This window comes from Zygosaccharomyces rouxii, assembly GCF_000026365.1.
Source record: "Zygosaccharomyces rouxii strain CBS732 chromosome B complete sequence".
NCBI classification, from domain to species: domain Eukaryota; kingdom Fungi; phylum Ascomycota; class Saccharomycetes; order Saccharomycetales; family Saccharomycetaceae; genus Zygosaccharomyces; species Zygosaccharomyces rouxii.
The window spans coordinates 1,174,469-1,196,005 of NC_012991.1; the positions used below are offsets into that span (position 1 = coordinate 1,174,469).

The following is a 21,537-nucleotide window of genomic DNA, read 5'->3' on the forward strand; positions in this document are numbered from 1 at the left end:
GCATATATCTCCTTCTATATATCAGTCACAATGTGGGGGACTAGGCGTAAATCCGTCTATCGTGAGGTAAATCATTATTTAGGGAGGAAGGGGAGGACGGAGGGGGGAAGGGATTATCTTTCTAACAACTACTTATCCAGTCCGTGAACCAACGAGGCTACTTGCTTTGAGATTACATCATAAGCTGCGTGGAAATCTTGACATATGCCAGAGGTAGAAAGAATAACTGCTGTCAACTGATCAACATTTGTGGTATGACCCCCACTACTAGAAGAATTGGCAATGCCAATTTTACGGAATTCTGGTACATTCCAACTGAAGTGGTGCAATGCGTATGATATCCTCAAATTTGTGTAGTAGTAATTGTGAAACCATCCGTCGAGCAATTGATTCGACAAGTTCAAAAATTTGGCAAGTCCGTCCTTGCACAATTCGTTGAGGGCATCGAATTTCTCTAGGGAGATTTGTAACTTTTTAATCACTGATGCCTCTTCCTGTTGTCGTTTGACATTCCTTTTGCCCAAAGCACTATTGCGAAGCAAATCATGATGTTTTGTTGCCAATTGCCCGCACTCTGCATTAGCGATGCCCCTTCTTGATATGGTACGGCTGACATTACGACTTATTATGATTAAATGCGCAAGGGGGCCCTGAACACTTTTTTCAAAAAATAATAGATCTTGTTCTGCCCTACGGACTATAACTATCATCTGCCTTTGCAATCTGCCAATATTCGGAATCGAACAATAATCATCCTCCGAAGTCCTCCCCCATTCGCGGAGTGGTGGCGATGGCTGTGGGACCTGAATTAGGCTTTCTGGAAAATTTGGATTTGTATGGGGGGAATTAATGGGAGATGATGGTGATATCATATCCCTTTCATCAAGGACTTGGTGGAATATCTCTAACATCTTGATGGATTCCGTGAAGAAATACCTTAACGATCTCTTGTATTGCTCACATGCATGCAGGAGGGACTCAGTATTAGATACTACAAAGTTGAACTTGAAGAGAAGTTCAGTGAACTGGGGATCTACCATCTGTGAACTGATGGATTTCATATCTTGAATAGGGTTTCGAGTCTCGTAACCATCCCTTTTGTCGCATTTGTGCGCCATCGCCTCCACCATCAACGCTATATGGGAACTAATATCTGGTAATATCTTGAGCTTCTCACCTACGATTTTATTATTTTATTTTATTTTATTGTTTTATTTTATTTTGTGGCGCCAACATTAATGTCAGCGACACAAAACTACAAGTCCTGGAGAAAAAAAGAAAAAAGTCTTTTCATGGATGTCCGTGATTAATACTTGGCCAAGCCAAAATGGCCTTCTTTTTGGTACTTGAAGCACTGGGCTCATCAGGCTTTTTGATGATTTCTTCCACTGGTGATCCATTGGTTGGGGCTTTAATTTTTGCAATACACTCTTGAGTAAAGGAATTCATGAGAACCTTCAAATTGGACACTATCTTCGAAGTAAATTCTCTGTCTGAAGATGAGCTTCGTGCCAGCATCTGTTTGAAATCTCTAACTAAATTGTACCGCTGGCGTAATTTCTTTATATTAGAGTTCTGCAAACCATCTGTAGACACAGGGTATTTAAGTACAACCATAGATGCAAAGAAGAGCATCACATAAAGATGATTTGGCAAAAATTTAAACAGAGAACTGACGTCTCTGTCCCTAGTGGCCAACTTTAGTAAGGAAATGGCTGCCGATAGCGATACCTCCCTTGAAGCATCTCTCAGAGCAACGGTTTCGGTGGAATCCGATGACTTCCACACTTCCAACCAATTGCCCCAATTAGACTTACGTTCTAACATCCAGCGTGTATTGATATGCATTCTTGCAAAATTGTAGTAAAGAAGCGTCGATTTCAAACACCATGGATCTTGTTGTACATCTATGTTTTGCAACGCAATTGTCCAACTAACCATCCACTTGTCCAACGCCAGATTGTTTTCCCATGGAATACCTAGATTTGCTGGCTGCAAAAGCCCCATAGCACTCTCAAATGAACCGCCTTTGTCGTATTTATCATGAAACAGAGATTCGATAGCCATATGGTATTCAACGAGACCACATAACTTAATATCTTGCAACTGTGGTTGAACAACTTTGATCTTGTCCATCTCCACTTCGTTGAGCAGTACCAGCTGCTTATTGGTGGCGATTTCTGTTTTATTGTCATTTTCATTTTCCCTAAGCACTTCTTTTAATTCTGGATTCTCAATATGTGCCACCAAGTGTTCTCTTACAGATTTGATAATGGGTTCCAATTGCTTATAGACGGAAGGCGATTTCTGTGAAACCAAATTTTGAGTACCGTCAGTGATATACAGAAGGCACCATAACCTCCATAACTCATTATTATGACGTCGATCTATTCTCCAAGTACGAGCCAAGTGAAGGGCTACTGACATATACATTTGACTGGACTCCAACCACAAAGATGCTATGATCAATGCCAAGATAGTTTGTTCCACAGCTTTCGTCTCGTAGACAGCCTCGTAATCATTGAGCAATCTAGAACAATGCCATTTCAAACTAGAAATCAATTGGCCCTGCTTCGAGGCCAAAGGAGGATGATGCGGACATGCCACGGCACATATAGAAAGTAATAATACAGGACATCGATACCAGAGTTCTCGAGCAGATAAGTTTTCTAGTTGGTATCCTAGCATGTGCTGAGCCATATTCTCCATGAAAATTTGCATCAATTCTTTGGCTTCGTCTATCGACAGCACTTTGTTCAATTCCAACGGCGTTCCTGCAGTCTTACCATTATTATTCATCAGAGTGCTTAGTGGCGGAAGTTCCACGGGAGAAGCTCCATTATGATTTGTGATTGAAGCTGTTGGGTACCTGCTTGTAGCAGTATTAACATGTCGCAGCCTGGCGATTTCTTGTCTTTGTTCCTGTAATTGTGCTTGTAATAGTCCAACTTGATGTTGATGCTCAATATTATTATTTTGACATATGGTGACTACAGAATCAATTGCATTTTGTAAAGTGTCAAGTCTCTGATCCACAGAATTGCTCCATAAACCATCAGTGGACACTAATGAAACTACGTTTGGATTCGATTCATCCCTTGTAATGACTCCTGGTTGTGCTTGATCTTGTGCTTGTGCCTGTACTTGCGCCTGTGTAGCAGTAGAGGCCTGGGATACCGCCAACAACGGCACTGTAGAGGGTTGCTTGTGCCTCAGAAGTGGATCACTAGCACTAGATGTCACCCCGGAGGGCTCTTGAGCCTTTGATCTCAGATTTTCGTCTGGATAGAAACATGCGATGCCATGCTTAACACACCTTTCACAAGGTAAAGTTTCTTGATATTGACATTTCAATCTTCTCTGTTTGCATGATGCGCAGGGTTTAGTTCTCCTTCTGGATTCGTAATTACCCATCCTTTGAGAAACCCTAGTCTTTTGCCTTCTGGCGTCTATATCTTGGCTCTATATTCATTTCTGTTCTTGAGATGATTTCTGATATTGAAAACTTCTTTTTTTCCTTTCTAAAAGTGATTATCTATGCGAATCGTATAGGCCAAAGGTAAGTAAAATAACGCCGGTAAAAATCATTACAACGCGAGTAATAACGTTAAATAGGTAATATATGGGCATTAGAAGGCCGGAATAAATTATAAGCTGTGATGATTCTGTAACATTTGTAGTTAATTATATCATCTCGATTTCCAACAAATAGAAGCTCGTGTGGCGTAATGGCAACGCGTCTGACTTCTAATCAGAAGATTGTGGGTTCGACCCCCGCCATGAGCTTTATTTTTTATTTTTATTCCCAGGTAATACGCAAGTTCTTATCAATACAGAAGAACCACCTCATTTAAAGGTGATTAATACCACCTTCATTCATCAGGACTCATACATTTACAGAGAAGCAAAATCCAACTTGAAACGACCATTTCTGTATACGTGTTCCTCGGGAAACCAAGGCGATGAAGACAGTTCTTATCGCGCACTACATGCATACAAAACATTAAATCCAACTAAAACAAACACATTTACTTCAGTACAAGAAGTCCATTATGACGGTTAATGATATAATTTTAGATCAAGTCAAGGAGCAGCTAGCACCATCCGAACCGTTAGAATGTGTATCAAGGAAATTTCAATTAGAATTGAAGGATAGACTACAGAGGAGTAAGAAATCAATGCTCGTAGGTGGTTGGGTCCCTCAACAATCAATGATAAGAACTAGCGAAAAATTTCCCGACACTTTCCTAGCAATTGATTTTGGTGGATCGACATTAAAATTCGCATTAATTTCCATGCCCAGTTGTCAAATCGTCTTTCAAGATGGGTTTGATATTACCGCTAGACTTGTTGACCATAAATTCTTTGATACTATGATTACATGGATTTCATTTAAACTAAACGAATACCTTGCAGGCGAGGTACAAAGACCTAAATTTTTGGTATCCATTACCTTTAGTTTCCCCTTAAATGATAAATTAGAAATTATTACCATGGGCAAAGGTTTTGAAATGTCGTTGGACATATTAGGCAAAAGCGTTAAAGAAATCCTTTCATCTTCATTTGATCGGGTACTTTCAGATCTACCTGGGAGAAGATTTGACGTAGAGGTTTGTGATGTGATTAACGATTCTGTTGCCGTTTATTTGACAAGTAAATTCATGTGCAAGAACGAAAGCGTTTCCTTAATCCTAGGTACAGGAATTAATTCATGTTTTGAATTATCTCCAGAGAAAGTGCCGATTAAGAAGAGACTCCATAACACGCCGGGCAATTGTAATTATCTCATGAATGTAGAGGCAGGATTTTTGGGTAATGATGTGATTAATGTTACTAAATTTGATTATAATGGTGATAGTGAAAGAAACATGCCACTAGAGGATATCTCCTCAGGCAAGTGGTTGCCCATTGCATTTGCTAACATTTTGAAACAATACCATATCGTTGGGTTTGATTCTACTTCAATGGATGGTGAAATGTTGGTTGAAATCGCAGAAAATAGATATAAAGGTCAACTGGATCGTGATAGTTTGAGACTAGCTCGAGAAATTTCGAGATTACTCATACAGAGAGGTGCATTCTACGTGGTAGCCATGTTATTTGCTGTTGGCTCACTTGTTAACAGGGACATTAACGATAATAAAAATAGCGAAGTGATTGAGGTTGGTTACGTCGGTTCATTTTTGGCACATTCAAACTATTATAAAAGTCAAATTGCCTTATTTTCTCAAAACCGAATGCATTTCCAATTTCTCCACAACAGCAACCTACTTGGCGCTGCGGTAGCCACTTATTTGAACAGATGCAATTAACTAATTGAAAGACATAAATAAAAAAGGACTACAGATAATTCATTGATCTTCTTCGAGGTATCCAACCTCTGGATACTTCCCTTTAAAATATTCTAACCAAGAATTAACCCTTGACATTTCTTGCTCCGATAAACCACTTAAATCATGATTACATTTCCTACCAAGTGCTGAAACATCCCACATGTGATAGCCGAATAAATTGGAACAATCGGTACCTGCAAATTTCCTATATGCTCCCCATTTACCATAAAACGATTCTCCTTCAGTAACATCGAATACATGCCCCTTAACACTAAGTAGTATTCTTCCTGATTCGCCTTGACCTGTATACTGTGACAACTGCTCCAGTGTAAATGAAACGGGTAATTCTTGAGTTGACCAATAGGTAGGGATCTCTGGTGATACTTTAGAAGCTTTCTTAACCGAATTTTGACCCGGGATGTAGAACCAATGATTGGTAAATGACCTACTCACTACACACCATGCAATTATTAAACCCGCTAACATACGAATAATATCGAGAGTAGTGAAAGTAGTACCGATGTCTTCACCGCCATCTTCGTCATCAGAATCATAGATAATTCTCAAATCATCAGTCTTTTTATCAGTAACTACTGCCATGGGGCCGGCTCCCTTTCAATCCAGGACTCTTGTGTTTGTAGTTGTGCTTATTGTCATTGTTCTTTGTTACAACATAATATATATATATATATATCCGTACACATGGAAAGAAGACGTCAATAAACCGAGATATAACTATTTATTCTTTCTCTTTGATTTTGAGCAATGCATTCAGCAATCCAAGTGATATTTCTCACTTCTTGTTCCTTTGACTTCATCCAAGACCAAATGGTACTCAATGTGAACTGTTGGGTAAAGGCATCTCTGCACAATTCCATTTCCAGTTTATAAAAATGGTCTTCCAGATTACCAGATTCTAAGATACCTCTGTAGTCATAAACCAAATTGACCGCAGTTTTAACAGATTCAAAATCTGTTGCCTGTGCCAATGAAGCTGTGGCCAAGGGGTGTAGTTGGCCCATTTCTGGTAGTAACTCACTCTTTAGTTCAGCATCAATTTCTGGACTTTCCAACGAGTTGAGTGAAATGTTAATACTTCTTCTATCGGCTTCAAATTCAAGCATCATTTGCATAACTTCTCTAGCAGGTTCGTCGATCTGTTCAGTAACAAATTTATGGAAGTCCTGTAAATAGGCCTTGTACAATTTATTCCTAACAATTTCAATGTTTAAATCATCTAGTTCATCAGCTCTATCGAAACATCCCATAAAATAAGGTGCTAAGGGTGTATCCACTAGAACTGTCTCGTAAAGAGATTCCAAATCTGTTGCAACGGACAGAGTTGGCAAAGTATCAAACCAACCCAATGGATGACAACGCTGTAAGATTTCCGCCTTATCACGGTCGTGGATGGTACCAGTAATCATGAGAGCTACGTTGTCAATCATATATCCATATGTGATATAATCCATGAATTTTTTAGTAATGCCACTTGACTGATCTCTGATATAATTAAATTCTTCATATAGTTTCTCAGAAGCACTCTCTTGAATCAGAGAAGTGGTCAATGCCTCAGCTGAAACAGATGATAAAAAGTTCCCGTAGTCAGTAGATGCAAGTTGCAATCTCAAATCTTCCAAATTATCGCATTGGGTCAAATTCAAATACTGGTTGCCCGTAAGAAGACCATTTCTGTAACCGCGAACCACACCTTCGATAAACCCGTTATCGATATTGAAGAAAACACCTTCCATGGCTCCTAAAACCTTTTAACCCTTTGTATTACTTCGTTATCATTTGTGTATATGTATGTTAAAAGGAAAGCACCTTTAAGCTGGCAGTATCAACGATCACGAGCAACGGACATCCTTGTCTAACTTACCACTACTAAATTAACCAAGATTAAATCGACAAGTTGAAAGTTAAGAGGTACCATTGGATCATGGAAGAGATTCTAGATGCTGCAATTGACCCCAAGCATTTGAGCAAAAATGAAAGACAATACTGTTTAGAAATTCTAGAACAGATTTTACAATCTGATACGACGCCATACGATGCCTATTTCTCGTCCAAACCAACTCCTGGTAGTATTGTGGAGGATATTGCAGAAGCATCAGCTCAAATTGTAGCTATTGAAAAACAGATAAGAAGGCTTCTGGTTGAGAACAAGGGCGAAGTTTTGCGTAAGGTGCTAGGTGATAGTAGTGGTAGTAAATTAACGGACATTCGAAACGAATTAGATCAATTATGGGAATTGGATGAAGGTGCAGGGGCAAAGGAAGAGGAACACAAGAATTCCAATGAAAGCATAGAACATGATTCTGCAGTAAAGGCAATATTCGATCAGGAACAAAACGTACAAAAGGGACAAGATGATCAATTCCACATGGCATTAAAAAAATTAAAACAAAGGGTATCACAGAATGAAGCTCATGCACCTGGATCATTAGGAGAGTTAGCGTCTGTATTAGAAAATTTGAACAGCATTACTGATCTTATGGAGCTTCCGTTTTTGGCAAGGACATGCATAAGAACGGGTCACTACCAAGAAGTTGTCATGCTTTATACGCATACTAAATCCCTTCAGTTGAAATTTCCCGGATCTAGTATTGTAAAACAAGTATGTGACAGCGTTTTAGATGAAATTACGACGACGATGTTAACTGGATTGGTCAAACTACTTTCTACCAACGTTACAGTGAATTCCATTAAAAAAATTCTCAATTATCTAGCCGCTATCCCACCATTTGATGATACTGAGAGCTCATTGCTTTTGCGTGTCTTTCTGTACATGAGATTCGACTTCATTCAAAGGGAAATTGCATCATATTCATTAAAAATGGACCCGCCAAACGATTCATTGATAGAAATGATGGTTAAACGTAAAATTGAAGTCCTGAGGGAATACGCATATATGTCATCAAGTGTCTTTACGGAAATGTTTACATCACATTTAGAACCAATCTGCATAAAACTTGCAGATGAATTAAAACCAGAGGAAGATACGAAAACTATTGAGGCCACTACTACCACTACCACTACCACTCGGAAAGATGATACCCCTATTGAAACCAATTTATTAATTTTACAATTCGTTAATCAATGCGTAAGTTGGTTACTTGATGATCTATCTGAGGCCGGTTTACAAGGTAAACTAAATGATTCAGTGTGTCTACAACTAGTTTACTGTTCATTCAGATTACATGATTTGAATCAAAATTACCACAAGCTGTTTTTAAACAAACTTCATGAATCGAATTTGTTTACCGCATCTCAAATAAAAAACGCAATCCAAAAGAGAAGAGAACTGGCTTCTAAGTACTCCTAATGTGAACATGTAGGTATAGATATGTATATATGTAAAAGTAGTTTAAAATGAAACAGGTACAATACTGTAGCGGCTGTACTCAAATGAAAGAGGTACTGAAGGTTTATTAACTCTTCTGGTTTGGGTGATACAGAAATGCTAGCACAATGATCCTAGTAAGCTTGATTAATCGTCATATATCGAACTGAAATGATATAATTGTATAATCGAATAGATTCGGTTCATAAGAGAACAACCCATATACTTTCATATGGGCATGTGGCGTAGTTGGTAGCGCGCCCCCTTAGCATGGGGGAGGTCTTCGGTTCGAATCCGGACTTGTCCATTCTTTTTCCAGTTTTTCTTTCCGATTTCACCAGCGGTTAAACCGTGTCTGGTACTACTAGGATCGCTTCAAACGAGTATTTTTTTCTTCCTCAAGTCGTTCGCTGCATGGTGAGAAACGGCGAATGGAAGCAAGAACAACAAGACTAAGCTTCCCCTTGTTTACCCCTTCACGCCTTAAGATAAGTAAACAACGTATCAACATAACAAGATAACCGAATAAAGAGGAACACGTAGGTAAAGTTTGAAGTTTGATCAAACGGAGAGAGAGAAAAGGGAAGGATAAAAAAAACAACAAAAAAAGCAAGAAACAAGGTCAAGCTTTTGGCGTCTATATTTTTTTTTTAAACTTAAGTTTCCGATTGTTTATTTGTTCCTGTCTTTCTTTCTGTTATTCTTAACACAAGATAGTCGATCACCCTCAACAGGATTCAACTTGATCTGATTTAATTTAGATTAATCATAAGTCATCCTAAGCACTATGGATGAGGCAGCTACAAAGGCGGAGAAGGGGCAAAAGCTATTCCCCCATAAGTTTCATAGGTTGAGTTTCGGTAAGAAAGAAGCTGCTAAGTTCAGTGAAAAAAATGAACAAGGATTAGCACAGAAGGCTATGGATGACTACGGTAAGGATGTTTTAGATGATAGTAGAGCGAGTATAAAGAGTCCTCGTAAATCTGGTGGTTTTTCAAGCTTTCGTAGTCCTAGATTGAGTTTTTCTTCGAAAAATGGTAATAAACTTCCACCACAGACTCATTTTAGCGGTGGTAATGAAGCTCATAGTGATTCCGGTAATGATGCCAAGCCTCAAGATATTCCTTCAGTGAAGTCTCGTCAGTCTTCCAAGAAACCAGATAGTATCAGAAGATCAAGTATGCATTCGAGACAGTCAGGCAGGGTTTCCTCTGATAGAGCTGATATTGGCAGTCCTGGTACAAGAATTCCATCTCATCCTTTACCCAAGCATTTACTTGTACAACAGAAGGAGAAAGAAGAGCAAGAGGCGAAGAGAAAACAGTTAACACCATCGACCTCTGAAAAACAACAACTTTCGCCAAGACAACAACAACAACAAGAACAACAACAAGAATCGCTAAAAAATAAAGTTCCCCCCACAACAACTGGCCGTTTGAATACACCAGAAGAATTATTCCCGTGGAAGAAAATTGGAAGTTTCCATCATACGGGCAAAGGTTCTCCTAACACTGGTGATGCACGTCTAGTTAAGGCTTACATCCTGGAAAATCTTGTTAACGATTGGTATAACAACGCTGCTGTCCTTGTTGGAACTTGTTTTATATCATGGTCATTTGCTTACCTTAGATTCTCATGGTGGTCATTGTTATTCGTCCTTGGCTGTATGGGAGCAGTCTTTGCATCTGAATACAGACGTTTTAACAGAAATGTTAGAGACGATTTAACGAGAATTACCGTGGAAGAAACTTTATCACAGAGAAAAGAGTCCGTCTTATGGATGAATTCGTTTCTCTCAAAATTCTGGGTTCTCTATATGCCTATTTTATCTCAACAAGTTAAAGATATTGTGAATCCAGCCTTAGCAGGTGTTGCACCAGGATATGGTATTGATGCATTGTCATTAGATGAGTTTACCCTAGGTTCTAAGGCGCCTTCCGTTCGAAGTATTTCTTCTAATACAAAAGCAGGTGCTGACGTTTCTGAAATGGTTTTTGAGTTTGCTTTTACACCTAGTGATGTTTCTGAGATGACACCAAAGGAAGCCAAGAACAAGATTCATCCAAAAATTGTTCTTGCTATAAGTTTAGGTAAAAGTGTCGTCTCTAAAAAAATGAAAGTCATCGTAGAAGATATTAATGTTTCGGGTAGAATGCGTGCGAAGATTAAGTTTGGTGATACTTTTCCAAACATTGGAATGGTTTCAGTTCAAATGCTGGAACCACCAGTTATCGAGTTTGGTCTAAAGCCACTTGGTGGTGATACCTTGGGTCTTGATGTGATGTCCTTCTTGCCTGGGTTGAAGAAGTTTGTGCAAACTATTATCAATGCAAATGTTGGTCCAATGTTGTACGCTCCTAACCACTTTGACATTAATGTGGAAGAACTTATGGCTGCTCAGGTTAATGACGCTATTGGTGTTTTGGCGGTTACCATCGCCAATGGTAATGATTTGAAAGGTTCAGATTTCATCACCAACACAGTGGATCCTTACATCTCTTTCGAGTTGGAAAAGCCGTTACCAGATTTGAATGGCGAAGATTTGCGTACCACCATCAAACACAACACTACAACTCCACGTTGGAATGAGACTAAATATGTTTTGGTTTCCAGTTTACAACAAAAGATGAAAATGAAATGTTTTGATTTTAACGACGTGAGAAAGGATACTTTTATTGGTGAAATAGAAATCGACTTGAACGATTTACTACAGGAGCCTACCCAAGATAACTTGAGCACCGATTTAACAATTGGTACAAAGAGTAGAGGTGCATTAAACTATTCGTTACACTGGTTCCCTGCCAAGAAATCCGAGAACATTACAGGTCAAAAGGAAACCGGATCCGATGAAGAAGCAAGCAGTAAACAGGGGACTGTAGCAATTCCAGATGGTGCTGAGAATAATGGAAAGGTAGAAGATGATGCCGAATTTAAGGAAAAGGAAAAGGAAACTGAAAACGGCGAGGAAGATGAAGAAAGGGCAGCTTTAGACGAAGACAACGAAGATGAAGAAACCGACGCAGGTATTGTCAAGTTGACCCTTCAAAACATCAAATATTTGAATACAGCTGTTGCACTAACTGGCACACTCTCACCATCGGCCACTTTGTTCCTAAATGGGAATGTGGTTAAGGAATTCAGAACTTTGAAGCGTATCAATGAACCTTCCTGGGGTGAAACCATTGAACTATTTATCCCATCTAGAGAAGAATCTGAGCTGAGATTAGAGGTTTATGATAACGGTTTAAGAGAGAAAAAGCTTATCTGTGAATATGGTTCTACCCTTGAAGATATATTTGAGAATTTGCAAAATGGAGAACCATTTGTGAAGGGTTCCCCACAAGGTGAAATTTATATGAATGCAGAATGGAAACCAGTTAAAATGAGTGGTTTATTCGCCTCTGGCGGTTCTCGTGACCCACTCGGTGCTCTCAGAGTCCTTGTTAGAGATATTAATGTGTTAGATAACCTTTCTGGTTTGGGTGACATTGATCCGTATTTCACCTTGAGTGTTAACAGACATGTGGATTATAAATCGATCAGTTATTCTGAAACAGAACATGCCTATTTCGATAAAGTTGACTATTTGATACTAATGTCTGAGAAAGCATCTGTTACCGTTAATGTTTATGACTACCAATCTGTTGGTGATGATAGGTTTATCGGATCTGCGCAAATTCCCTTGGAAGAAGTAATGAAGAAGGATCCAAAAACAGACAAATTTACACTTGTCGACAATTCTAAAAAGCCCTTAAAACTTGGCTTACAAAACAAAAAGGGTAAAATTGGACAAAATTATGTCAATGTTTCCCTATCATTTGTTCCTTGTATCCCTGTCTATACCCCTAATGAATACCAAACGGTCTTGGAGAAGGATGCAGAGCTCCAGCAACAGAGAAAGGAATTCTGGCAAAAACAAGATGAATTGAAGAAAGAAATGGAGAAGACACCAGATCAATACGAAATCATTAACAAGCAAGATCCTTTTGAAGAAGAAGAAAAGAAACTTCATAAGAAAGAAAGATTATCGTTAGAGCAATTATTACAACATAATTCAGGTGTTTTAAATTTGCAACTTTTGGGCGGTACTATCCATCAAAGCAACTGTTTCTTACAAATTTGTGTGGACGACCTTTCCTGGCCCAAATATACTTCACCCAAAATCTACAATGATTCCTTCCCCAGTGACGGTACTGACGTTTTCATCCGTGATTTGAGAAATAGCAAATTGCTGTTCAGGTTAACTGATAAACGTGTTCCTAAAAATGAAAGTAATATCATTACTGAATTTACTTGCAACACTTATGATCTGTTGCAAAGCAGTTATGGCGAGGTTTCGAAAGTTAACATTGGCGGCTCGGTGGTGAACGTACAATGTCTATACACACCAACCTCACAAAAACTGCCCGTCAGTGATACGGTATTGGATACAGGTACTTTAAATCTAACCGTTTTCTCTGCTGAAGATTTGATGTCTGCAGATCGTAACGGTTATTCTGATCCTTTCTTTACTATCGTAGTGGATCATCGTGAATTGTACAAGAGTGAAATCGTGAAAAAGACACTATCTCCTGAATGGAATGAGAAGACAGAAGTTCCTATACCTTCAAGAACTAGAAAGAAAGTTCAAGTATTTTTCTATGATTGGGATCGTGCTGGTGATAATGATGAATTAGGTTTAGTGGAATTAGACTTGTTCCCTATGATGCCCAATGAAGTCTACAATTGGGAACTACCACTTAACACACAAGGTAAGGCAAAATTTCAAGCCGTTTTCATCCCACAATACAACAAACCTATGGTTACTCTTAATGAAGTGAAGAAGAAGAGTGCGGTGGGACATCTTGCCAGTGCCCCTAGCGGTGTTGGCCATGCTGGGAAAGGCATTGTTCACGGTGGTGCTCATCTATTCAGGAAACCATTTAAAGCGGGTAAGAGAAAATCAACAGATTTGGATTCCACTACTCCGAATAGGAAGTCAACTGCTGGAGATTCTATCGAAGACGGACCTTCAGAACTCAGCCCTGAGTTGGCCAATGCCAAGAAGTCGTTGGATGTGGACCGCTCTGTGCCTAACCTAGATTATGCTCTAGTTCAAGAGTTAGATCCTAAATCACATCTACCTGTCGGTGGAGATGATTTGAGCGCTAGACTCAGTAATCACGTCCCCAGCGTTCTGTCAGGTCCTGTTGAAAGAAAGAGTTTTAGCAAAGATAGAGGTGATGGTATACACAAGAACTTACAGCCCGGTACTAATTATCAAGGCCAATTGACCTTAATTTCCACTGACAGGGTAGCACCTAAGCTTCAATTGAATATCGGCTTATCAGTAAATGGCAAAGTAAAACACTTGTACAAATCCAAGACCCAGAAAGAGGATGAAGGCGGTAACGCAACTTTCAACGAATCCTTTGCCTTTAGAGGCCCACCAGAAGGCTCTCTGGTCTTTGAAGCAATCTCCCATCATAGATTGACTAAGGACATAGAATTAGGCATTGCAGAAATTCCCTTGAACGATCCCCAAATACAAATTGGCGGTAACATCAACCTCAATTTAGGTGAAGGTACAGTGGTCTTCAGAACAGACTATGGTACACCTATAGACGATAGCGTCCCTCCAGTTCCTCCAATCCCACACGAATACCAATGAGTGATGACGACAAAAGGAGAGAATAATAGAGATTGCTTGAGTGATATACAGAAAAAAAAATACAAGCAAGTTTATGAACATCACAAGGACTTATAAAATTTTTATCTTATTCGAAAATTGTACAATGTGTACTTTAGTTATTTCCCTAGTTTCTTATCATTTTGTCTAGATGCGGGAGCAGTAAAGAAGAATATATATTATTATACCAAGTTCTCGTCGTATAAGACTTATCCGCTTGGTCATATGACTTTCCTATGACTAGTCAGTTTGTGACTGTTCCAACGAACATCCGTACATACGTCCTAAAGTTTTTCAATTTTTATTCTTTTCTGCGTCGGCGTTATGAGGCTCTTTCGCAGAGGGGACTACGCGAGCCGATACGTCGGCCTAACTCTAGGCTGATACCTCCGCCTGGATTGTTTGCTCGAACAGTGAGGGAATCACTGGTAGACGGAGAGGGTAGACGGAGCTCCTGGTAACGCATTCCGTCCAGCGGGCAGTCTCTGAGACCCCACGCACAGAGACCTACCCACGCGCTGATGCTACGATGACCCACACGGCGACGGTTTGGAAAATTCCAAACTGTTTGAAGAAAATACAGATTGAACGTTAAGGTAGGTACCGAATCTATTGAAAGGCATATTGGCTTAAGGATCTCTTTCACAGCCTAGCAATAGACAACCAACGAAATGACTGCTCAAAGAGTCCCAAAGTGGTTCCCCTCTGAGAACGCTCCAGTTCCAAAGAAGACCAGAAAGACCGCTCGTCCTCAAAAGTTGCGTGCATCTTTGGTCCCAGGTACTGTTTTGATTCTATTATCTGGCCGTTTCAGAGGTAAGAGAGTTGTCTATTTGAAGAACTTGAAGGACAACACCCTTTTGATCTCTGGTCCATTCAAGGTTAACGGTGTTCCATTGAGAAGAGTTAACCCACGTTATGTGATTGCCACCTCCACCAGAGTCGCTCTTGATGGTGTTAACGTGGAAAAATTCGATGCTGAATACTTCGCTAGAGAAGAAAAGTTGAACAAGAAGCAAAAGAAGGAAGCTAACTTGTTCCCTGAACAACAAACTAAAGAAGTTAAGGCTGAACGTGTGGAAGACCAAAAGGTTGTTGACAAGGCCCTTTTGACTCAAATCAAGAAGACCCCATTGTTGAAGCAATACTTGGCCGCTTCCTTCTCTTTGAACTCCGGTGAAAGACCACACTTGTTGAAGTTCTAAGCTCAACTATATAATAATTTTGTCTCATAAAGAATTTAAAAATCTGTACACAAACGAATCTCTCATTACTCGAGGTGTAATCACTTTTCATTGGAAATGGATTAATTAATTTGCCTCTTTAGGCCTTTCTTCTTTTGAAGCTCATCGAAGCTCATCGCAGCTCATCGCAGGTTTCTTTTCTTTTTCCATTTTTTTTCACTGTCTTGATGCATATATAAATATATATATATGTACACATATAAAAAGTAAAATTTTCCATTGACCTAACCTCATCCAAGCTCATCGCTGATTGAACTGAAAGAAGATAATAATATCAATAACAACATGTCTGATCTGCTACCAATTGCCACTTACAATCTAAATGTGGAGCCATACACTCCTGTACCAGCTATTGATGCGACAAGACCCGTCACTATCCGTTTAACAATGGCCGCTATGAATCCTGACTCTTATGATGACGATAAGTCTCCCTCCACCTTGAGAATCATTAAGAGAAACCCAGACTACGATTCTGATGGTGACATTCTAGGTGATTCTGAAGATGAAGACGAAGAAGAAGAGGATGATGAAGAAGAAGAGGAAGAAGAGGAAGAAAAAGACACCAAGAAGGGCAAAAAGCAAGAGAATAAAAAGGCTTTAAAAGGTAAGAAGGAAGAATCTGAATCTGAATCCGAAGATGAAGATGACATTCAAGAAGACGACTCTGAAGAAGGCAGCGAATTCGAAGATGATGAAGAATTCGAAGAATACGTTTTGGTCACATTATCTCCTGAAACCCAGTACCAACAATCCTTAGACTTGACCATCGCTCCTGAAGAAGAAGTCCAATTTGTGGTCACCGGTTCTTACGGAATCACGGTTTCTGGTAACTACATTAAACATCCATTCGACGCACCTTTCTTAAGTGAAAGTGATGAAGAAGATGAAGAAGATGAGCATCATCATCACCATCACCATCACCATGATGATGAGGAAGAGGAAGATAGTGATGAATATGATTTAACTCCAGATGAAGATGAAGTTATCAATGATGAATTAGACGACTTGGAAGACGCTAGTGATGTAGAAAGCCGTATTGAAGAGTTAATCGATCAAGAAGATCAAAGCAAGAAGAACAAAAAGAGGAAGCAAGAGGTAACTCAAGAATCTGAACAAACTGATTCCAAAAAAGCTAAGAAGGATAAGAAGGAAACCGAAAAGAAACAACCTGCAGAAGAACCAAAGAAAGATGCTAAGAAAGATAAGAAGGAAAAGAAAGTAGAATTCAAGAAGGACTTGGAAGAAGGTCCTACCAAGAAACCTAAGACCAAGGCATTGGAAGGTGGTGTTGTCATTGAAGATCGTACCGTTGGTAAAGGTGCACAAGCTAAGAGAGGGTCCAAAGTGGGTATGAGATACATCGGTAAACTAAAGAACGGCAAAGTCTTTGACAAGAACACTAGCGGTAAACCTTTTGTTTTCAAATTAGGTGTTGGTGAAGTGATCAAGGGCTGGGATATTGGTGTTGCCGGTATGGCCGTTGGCGGTGAACGTAGAATTGTAATTCCTGCCCCATACGCTTACGGTAAACAGGCTCTACCTGGTCTTCCAGCCAATTCTGAGCTAACTTTCGATGTTAAATTAGTTTCTTTGAAATAGATCAATCCATAAGTTTACTTATATAATATATGCACAGATACATATTCGATTGTATATCTAGTTAATTAACCGCCGATATCGTTGTTATCTATCCTTTACTCCCTTTTTTTCTGAACACGGCAGGTATAAAAGAAGAGCGAAGATTCAATCAATCTTTCTTTTCTACAGATCATTTTTTTCATGTATCAACTAGAGAAGAAAACAGCTAGCTCTTCTGTTATAGCAGTTTGTCAGTAGGCTTAGATAGGCCAGATTTGTTCGCTTTCGAGTCGCACAGACTCTAATTATTATATTCTTTTGGTTAGCCGCCCACGTGTAACGTAGGAGCACACGGCGTTTAAAGACTCAAGGAGTGTTTTAGTGGACCAAAAAGTAACTGGTATTACCCATCACATCACCAAGAAACAAGATCAACCACTAACCGCCCACGTACGAGACGTTCTAATCACTCGTCTATCCTAAAGCGGCACCATAACAAAGAAGCGTCACGGATTACGAGCACATTTTGGACGGTTTATACGCCAAAATAAAATATCACGGTAAGACACCTGACGAGTAAAAGGAAAAAATTTAAAATAATAATATTAACGGTGAAAAAAGGCCAACACGCCATATTTGTTGAAAAGAAGGGAAAAAAAAATAGTCCAAGTGAGAAGTAAATTACGGACTTCAGAGTGGTTGCTTTGATTCCGAGACTTCGAAGAATTGACAAACTAAAGTCAAGTGTTTTGACAAACGCTACACGCCATCAAAGGCCGAAATATTACAAGAAAGTAATATAGAAAGAAGGAACAAAAAAGTAGAAGCTATATTTTCTTCGTTTCTTTTTTTTAATTTTTTTTGTTTTCGTCTCAGTCGTTAAGAGAAGCCCAAACAGTTTTGAAATTTGTTTGGATTGTTTGGAAAGCTTTGAACCTTCTGAATTACAAGAATTTACTCGGTCCTTCAGCGTGTTTGAAACTCAATTGGTTTTGAGCTTGGGTCAGAAATAAGAGCTATCCACCATGCCATTAGTTTTCAAGCAGCTGGAAAAGTTGGCTAAACCTTTGGCGTTTCTGTCTAGGTTTTCCGCCAAACGTCCTATTCATGTTATTCTAACATCGTTATTGGTATCAGCGGTGGCATATCTATCAGTAATGCAATTTTTTTTTTCTGAACTGCAATTGAACTCCACTGCCCTATTCTATCCAGAAAACCCTAATGCAGAGCAGCTTTTCAAAGAATGTACCCATTATTACAAGGATCCAGCAAGGGAAGGCTGGTCATTATTATCTGCAGAAGAAGCATTGTCACATTCCAAGGATGAACATTATTACCTCTTCAACTTGGATTTTGAAAGCACTAATGCTTCTATACCACTTCCCTACTTAGATCATTTGCTTTATGACGATGGTAATAATAAATTTGTCCTCACAGAGGATCCAGTTATTCAAATGGAATATTTATCCAGTGATGGTACTTTCTGGAGATTGAGTAATTACAGAACTAAAATTTATGAAGTTCTAAATGCGTTTTTATCCATTATGGAAAATTTAAGACAGAGGATAAGCGAGTCTGAACCTACTGATATTTTCATCATTGGTGCCGCATATTTAATAATGCTTTACACTATCGGAGGTTTATTCAAGGATATGGCCAAAGTGGGATCCAAATTCTGGTTGGGCTTAGGAGCCATCTTCAGTTCTTCATGTTCACTTTTCCTGGCGCTGTACACTACACAATGTCTTATCAATAAACCTGTAACAGCATTGTCGCTCATTGAAGGTTTACCATTTGTTGCAGTCATGGTAGGATTTAAACATAAAGTTAAACTGGCAGCATACACTCTACAATGTTTTGACAAAGTTGGCCTTTCTAGAAAAGTCAATACTGATAAAGCCATTTCCGATGCGATGTCTACCGAAGGCGCTCGTCTTTTACAGGATCACTTGTTAGGTATTGTTGCATTTATCGGCTGTTCCATCTATGCTATGCACTTAGAGGCGCTATCCAATTTTTGCATCTTTTCCACCTTGATTCTAATCTATGAATTGCTAATGACTTCCACCTTCTTTTGTGCAGTTTTAGCCTTAAAGATGGATATTAACATCATTTACAGATCTACCATTATCAAACAAACTTTAGAAGAAGAAGGCGTAGTCCCTAAAACTGCTGATTTGATCTATGGTATGGAATCTAAAGATTCCATTCTTCAATCTAATGGTTCATTCGGTAGGGCTAAATTACCTGTAGTAATTTTGTGTGGAGCCGTTGTTTTTTACCACTTCCTCCATAAATTTGGTGGTAGATGGGGATCTGAAACTTTTGCATCTTTGTACTCTGGTTCATCTGCCACCCATTTACCAGAATTTATCAGAGCTAACCAAAGTGGAGCCCAAATCCGTGAGAACCTTGTCATTTCAGTGGCCCCCGTCCAGTACTATACACCTAAAAAGGCATATCAACATGTGGAAGATATCATTGTGCTATTGATTCGTTATTTAAGTGTTTCTATCCGTGACCGTCTTATTAGCAAAGTGGTTTTCTTCGCATTCATCATTAGCGCTTCCATTAACATCTACCTTTTGAATGCAGCCAAGATCCACTCTAACTATGCTACAGATGAATTCACTAAAAAGACAAAGGATAGAAAGAAAGCTTCCTCAGCTAAGCCTGAAACTGGTTCCCTCGAACGTCTACCGGCAAATGTGACCGATCTCACTGAACCAGGTAGTGCTACGGTAAGCACCAACGAAGAAGAAGACGAAGAAGAAGACGGGAATGGAAAGGCTACTGATGGTAATGGTGATAGACAATTGATCTCCAAGAGACCCTTGCAGGAATTGGAGCAAGCCATGAAGGAGGGTAACGTTCGCCATCTAAAAAACAATGAGGTGGCCTCGCTAGTGGTCAATGGTAAATTGCCTCTCTATGCATTGGAGAAGCAGTTAGGCGACACAACTCGTGCTGTTGCAGTTCGCCGTAGAGCCTTAGCAGTTTTGGCAGAGGCACCTGTTTTAAGTACCGAACGTTTACCCTATAAGCACTACGATTACGATCGCGTCTATGGAGCTTGTTGTGAAAACGTCGTTGGTTACATGCCCTTACCAGTAGGTGTCATTGGTCCATTGGTTATCGACAATGTTTCTTACCATATCCCAATGGCAACTACGGAAGGTTGTTTAGTGGCATCCGCCATGCGTGGTTGTAAAGCCATTAACGCAGGAGGTGGGGCTACAACGGTTTTAACCAAGGACGGTATGACAAGAGGCCCCTGTATTAGATTCCCATCATTGGCAAGAAGTGGTGCATGTAAGATTTGGCTTGATAGTGAAGAAGGTCAAGCCAAAGTTAAGAAGGCTTTCAACTCTACTTCACGTTTTGCTCGTTTACAACATGTCCAAACTGCTTTAGCCGGTGATCTCCTATTTGTTCGTTTTAGAACAACTACAGGTGATGCCATGGGTATGAACATGATTTCTAAGGGTGTTGAGTTCTCCTTACAACAGATTGCTAATGAATTCGGTTGGGAAGATATGGAAATTGTTTCCGTCTCGGGTAACTACTGTACTGATAAAAAGGCAGCTGCCATCAATTGGATCGAAGGTCGTGGTAAATCTGTTGTCGCTGAAGCCACAATTCCAGGCGATATTGTCAGAAAGGTTTTGAAAAGTGATGTTAGTGCATTGGTAGAATTAAACATCGCCAAAAATCTAGTTGGATCCGCCATGGCCGGTTCTATTGGTGGATTCAACGCACATGCTGCCAATTTAGTCACTGCCGTCTTTTTAGCACTAGGTCAAGATCCTGCTCAAAGTGTTGAAGGCTCAAGTTGTATGACCTTAATGAAAGAAATTGATGGTGATCTCCGTATATCCGTGTCAATGCCATCTATTGAAGTCGGTACCATTGGTGGTGGAACAATTTTGGAACCTCAAGGTGCAATGCTAGATCTCCTGGGTGTTAGAGGTCCACACCCAACTGAACCTGGTTCTAATGCACGCCAATTAGCTAGAATCGTTGCTTGTGCCGTAATGGCTGGTGAATTGTCATTGTGTGCTGCCTTAGCGGCTGGTCACCTGGTACAAAGTCACATGACCCATAACCGTGGAAAAACTAACGCCGCTCCTTCACCTGGAATTACTACTGCAGAACCAACTAAGCAGGATCCTAACATTCAAAGGCTTAAGGAAGGATCCGTTACCTGCATAAAATCTTAGTGGTAGGAATTAATCCTACTCTCGTCACATACATGTAATTCTATAAGAATAAATGATACACCTTTTTTTCCTTTCTTTCATATGGCCGTGTGGTGCGAACAGATTCATACTTCCAACGCCGCACGCATGCGAATAAAACTACAAACAT

At 39.6% G+C, this 21,537-nt stretch overlaps 10 protein-coding genes and 2 non-coding genes across 12 annotated transcripts; 8 read left to right on the forward strand and 4 right to left on the reverse strand.

The window, feature by feature from the left end:
- Positions 1-128: 128 nt before the first annotated feature.
- ZYRO0B14454g (uncharacterized protein) lies at positions 129-1,130 on the reverse strand (the record flags this gene model as incomplete). The annotated part of the gene is made up of 1 exon (XM_002495524.1): positions 129-1,130. The coding sequence occupies one exon, from the start codon at positions 1,128-1,130 to the stop codon at positions 129-131; it is 1,002 nt and encodes a 333-aa protein (XP_002495569.1).
- Positions 1,131-1,290: 160 nt separating this feature from the next.
- ZYRO0B14476g (uncharacterized protein) lies at positions 1,291-3,414 on the reverse strand (the record flags this gene model as incomplete). The annotated part of the gene is made up of 1 exon (XM_002495525.1): positions 1,291-3,414. One exon carries the CDS (start codon positions 3,412-3,414, stop codon positions 1,291-1,293), a length of 2,124 nt encoding a protein of 707 aa, XP_002495570.1.
- Positions 3,415-3,714: 300 nt separating this feature from the next.
- On the forward strand, positions 3,715-3,786 carry ZYRO0B14498r. Its single transcript has one exon. It is a non-coding gene; the product is annotated as a tRNA-Arg (tRNA).
- Positions 3,787-4,052: 266 nt separating this feature from the next.
- Positions 4,053-5,312, forward strand: NGK1 (hexokinase; the record flags this gene model as incomplete). The annotated part of the gene is made up of 1 exon (XM_002495526.1): positions 4,053-5,312. One exon carries the CDS (start codon positions 4,053-4,055, stop codon positions 5,310-5,312), a length of 1,260 nt encoding a protein of 419 aa, XP_002495571.1.
- A 39-nt stretch (positions 5,313-5,351) lies between these two features.
- Positions 5,352-5,933, reverse strand: ZYRO0B14542g (uncharacterized protein; the record flags this gene model as incomplete). The annotated part of the gene is made up of 1 exon (XM_002495527.1): positions 5,352-5,933. The coding sequence occupies one exon, from the start codon at positions 5,931-5,933 to the stop codon at positions 5,352-5,354; it is 582 nt and encodes a 193-aa protein (XP_002495572.1).
- Positions 5,934-6,049: 116 nt separating this feature from the next.
- On the reverse strand, positions 6,050-7,087 carry VMA6 (H(+)-transporting V0 sector ATPase subunit d; the record flags this gene model as incomplete). The annotated part of the gene is made up of 1 exon (XM_002495528.1): positions 6,050-7,087. One exon carries the CDS (start codon positions 7,085-7,087, stop codon positions 6,050-6,052), a length of 1,038 nt encoding a protein of 345 aa, XP_002495573.1.
- A 188-nt stretch (positions 7,088-7,275) lies between these two features.
- Positions 7,276-8,661, forward strand: COG8 (Golgi transport complex subunit COG8; the record flags this gene model as incomplete). The annotated part of the gene is made up of 1 exon (XM_002495529.1): positions 7,276-8,661. One exon carries the CDS (start codon positions 7,276-7,278, stop codon positions 8,659-8,661), a length of 1,386 nt encoding a protein of 461 aa, XP_002495574.1.
- A 252-nt stretch (positions 8,662-8,913) lies between these two features.
- On the forward strand, positions 8,914-8,986 carry ZYRO0B14608r. The gene has a single exon. It is a non-coding gene; the product is annotated as a tRNA-Ala (tRNA).
- A 480-nt stretch (positions 8,987-9,466) lies between these two features.
- TCB3 (Tcb3p) lies at positions 9,467-14,329 on the forward strand (the record flags this gene model as incomplete). Its single annotated transcript, XM_002495530.1, has 1 exon — positions 9,467-14,329. One exon carries the CDS (start codon positions 9,467-9,469, stop codon positions 14,327-14,329), a length of 4,863 nt encoding a protein of 1,620 aa, XP_002495575.1.
- A 689-nt stretch (positions 14,330-15,018) lies between these two features.
- On the forward strand, positions 15,019-15,552 carry RPL6A (60S ribosomal protein eL6; the record flags this gene model as incomplete). Its single annotated transcript, XM_002495531.1, has 1 exon — positions 15,019-15,552. The coding sequence occupies one exon, from the start codon at positions 15,019-15,021 to the stop codon at positions 15,550-15,552; it is 534 nt and encodes a 177-aa protein (XP_002495576.1).
- Positions 15,553-15,876: 324 nt separating this feature from the next.
- Positions 15,877-17,190, forward strand: FPR3 (peptidylprolyl isomerase FPR3; the record flags this gene model as incomplete). Its single annotated transcript, XM_002495532.1, has 1 exon — positions 15,877-17,190. The coding sequence occupies one exon, from the start codon at positions 15,877-15,879 to the stop codon at positions 17,188-17,190; it is 1,314 nt and encodes a 437-aa protein (XP_002495577.1).
- A 1,004-nt stretch (positions 17,191-18,194) lies between these two features.
- On the forward strand, positions 18,195-21,389 carry HMG1 (hydroxymethylglutaryl-CoA reductase (NADPH) HMG1; the record flags this gene model as incomplete). The annotated part of the gene is made up of 1 exon (XM_002495533.1): positions 18,195-21,389. The coding sequence occupies one exon, from the start codon at positions 18,195-18,197 to the stop codon at positions 21,387-21,389; it is 3,195 nt and encodes a 1,064-aa protein (XP_002495578.1).
- Between the last annotated feature and the right edge of the window lie 148 nt (positions 21,390-21,537).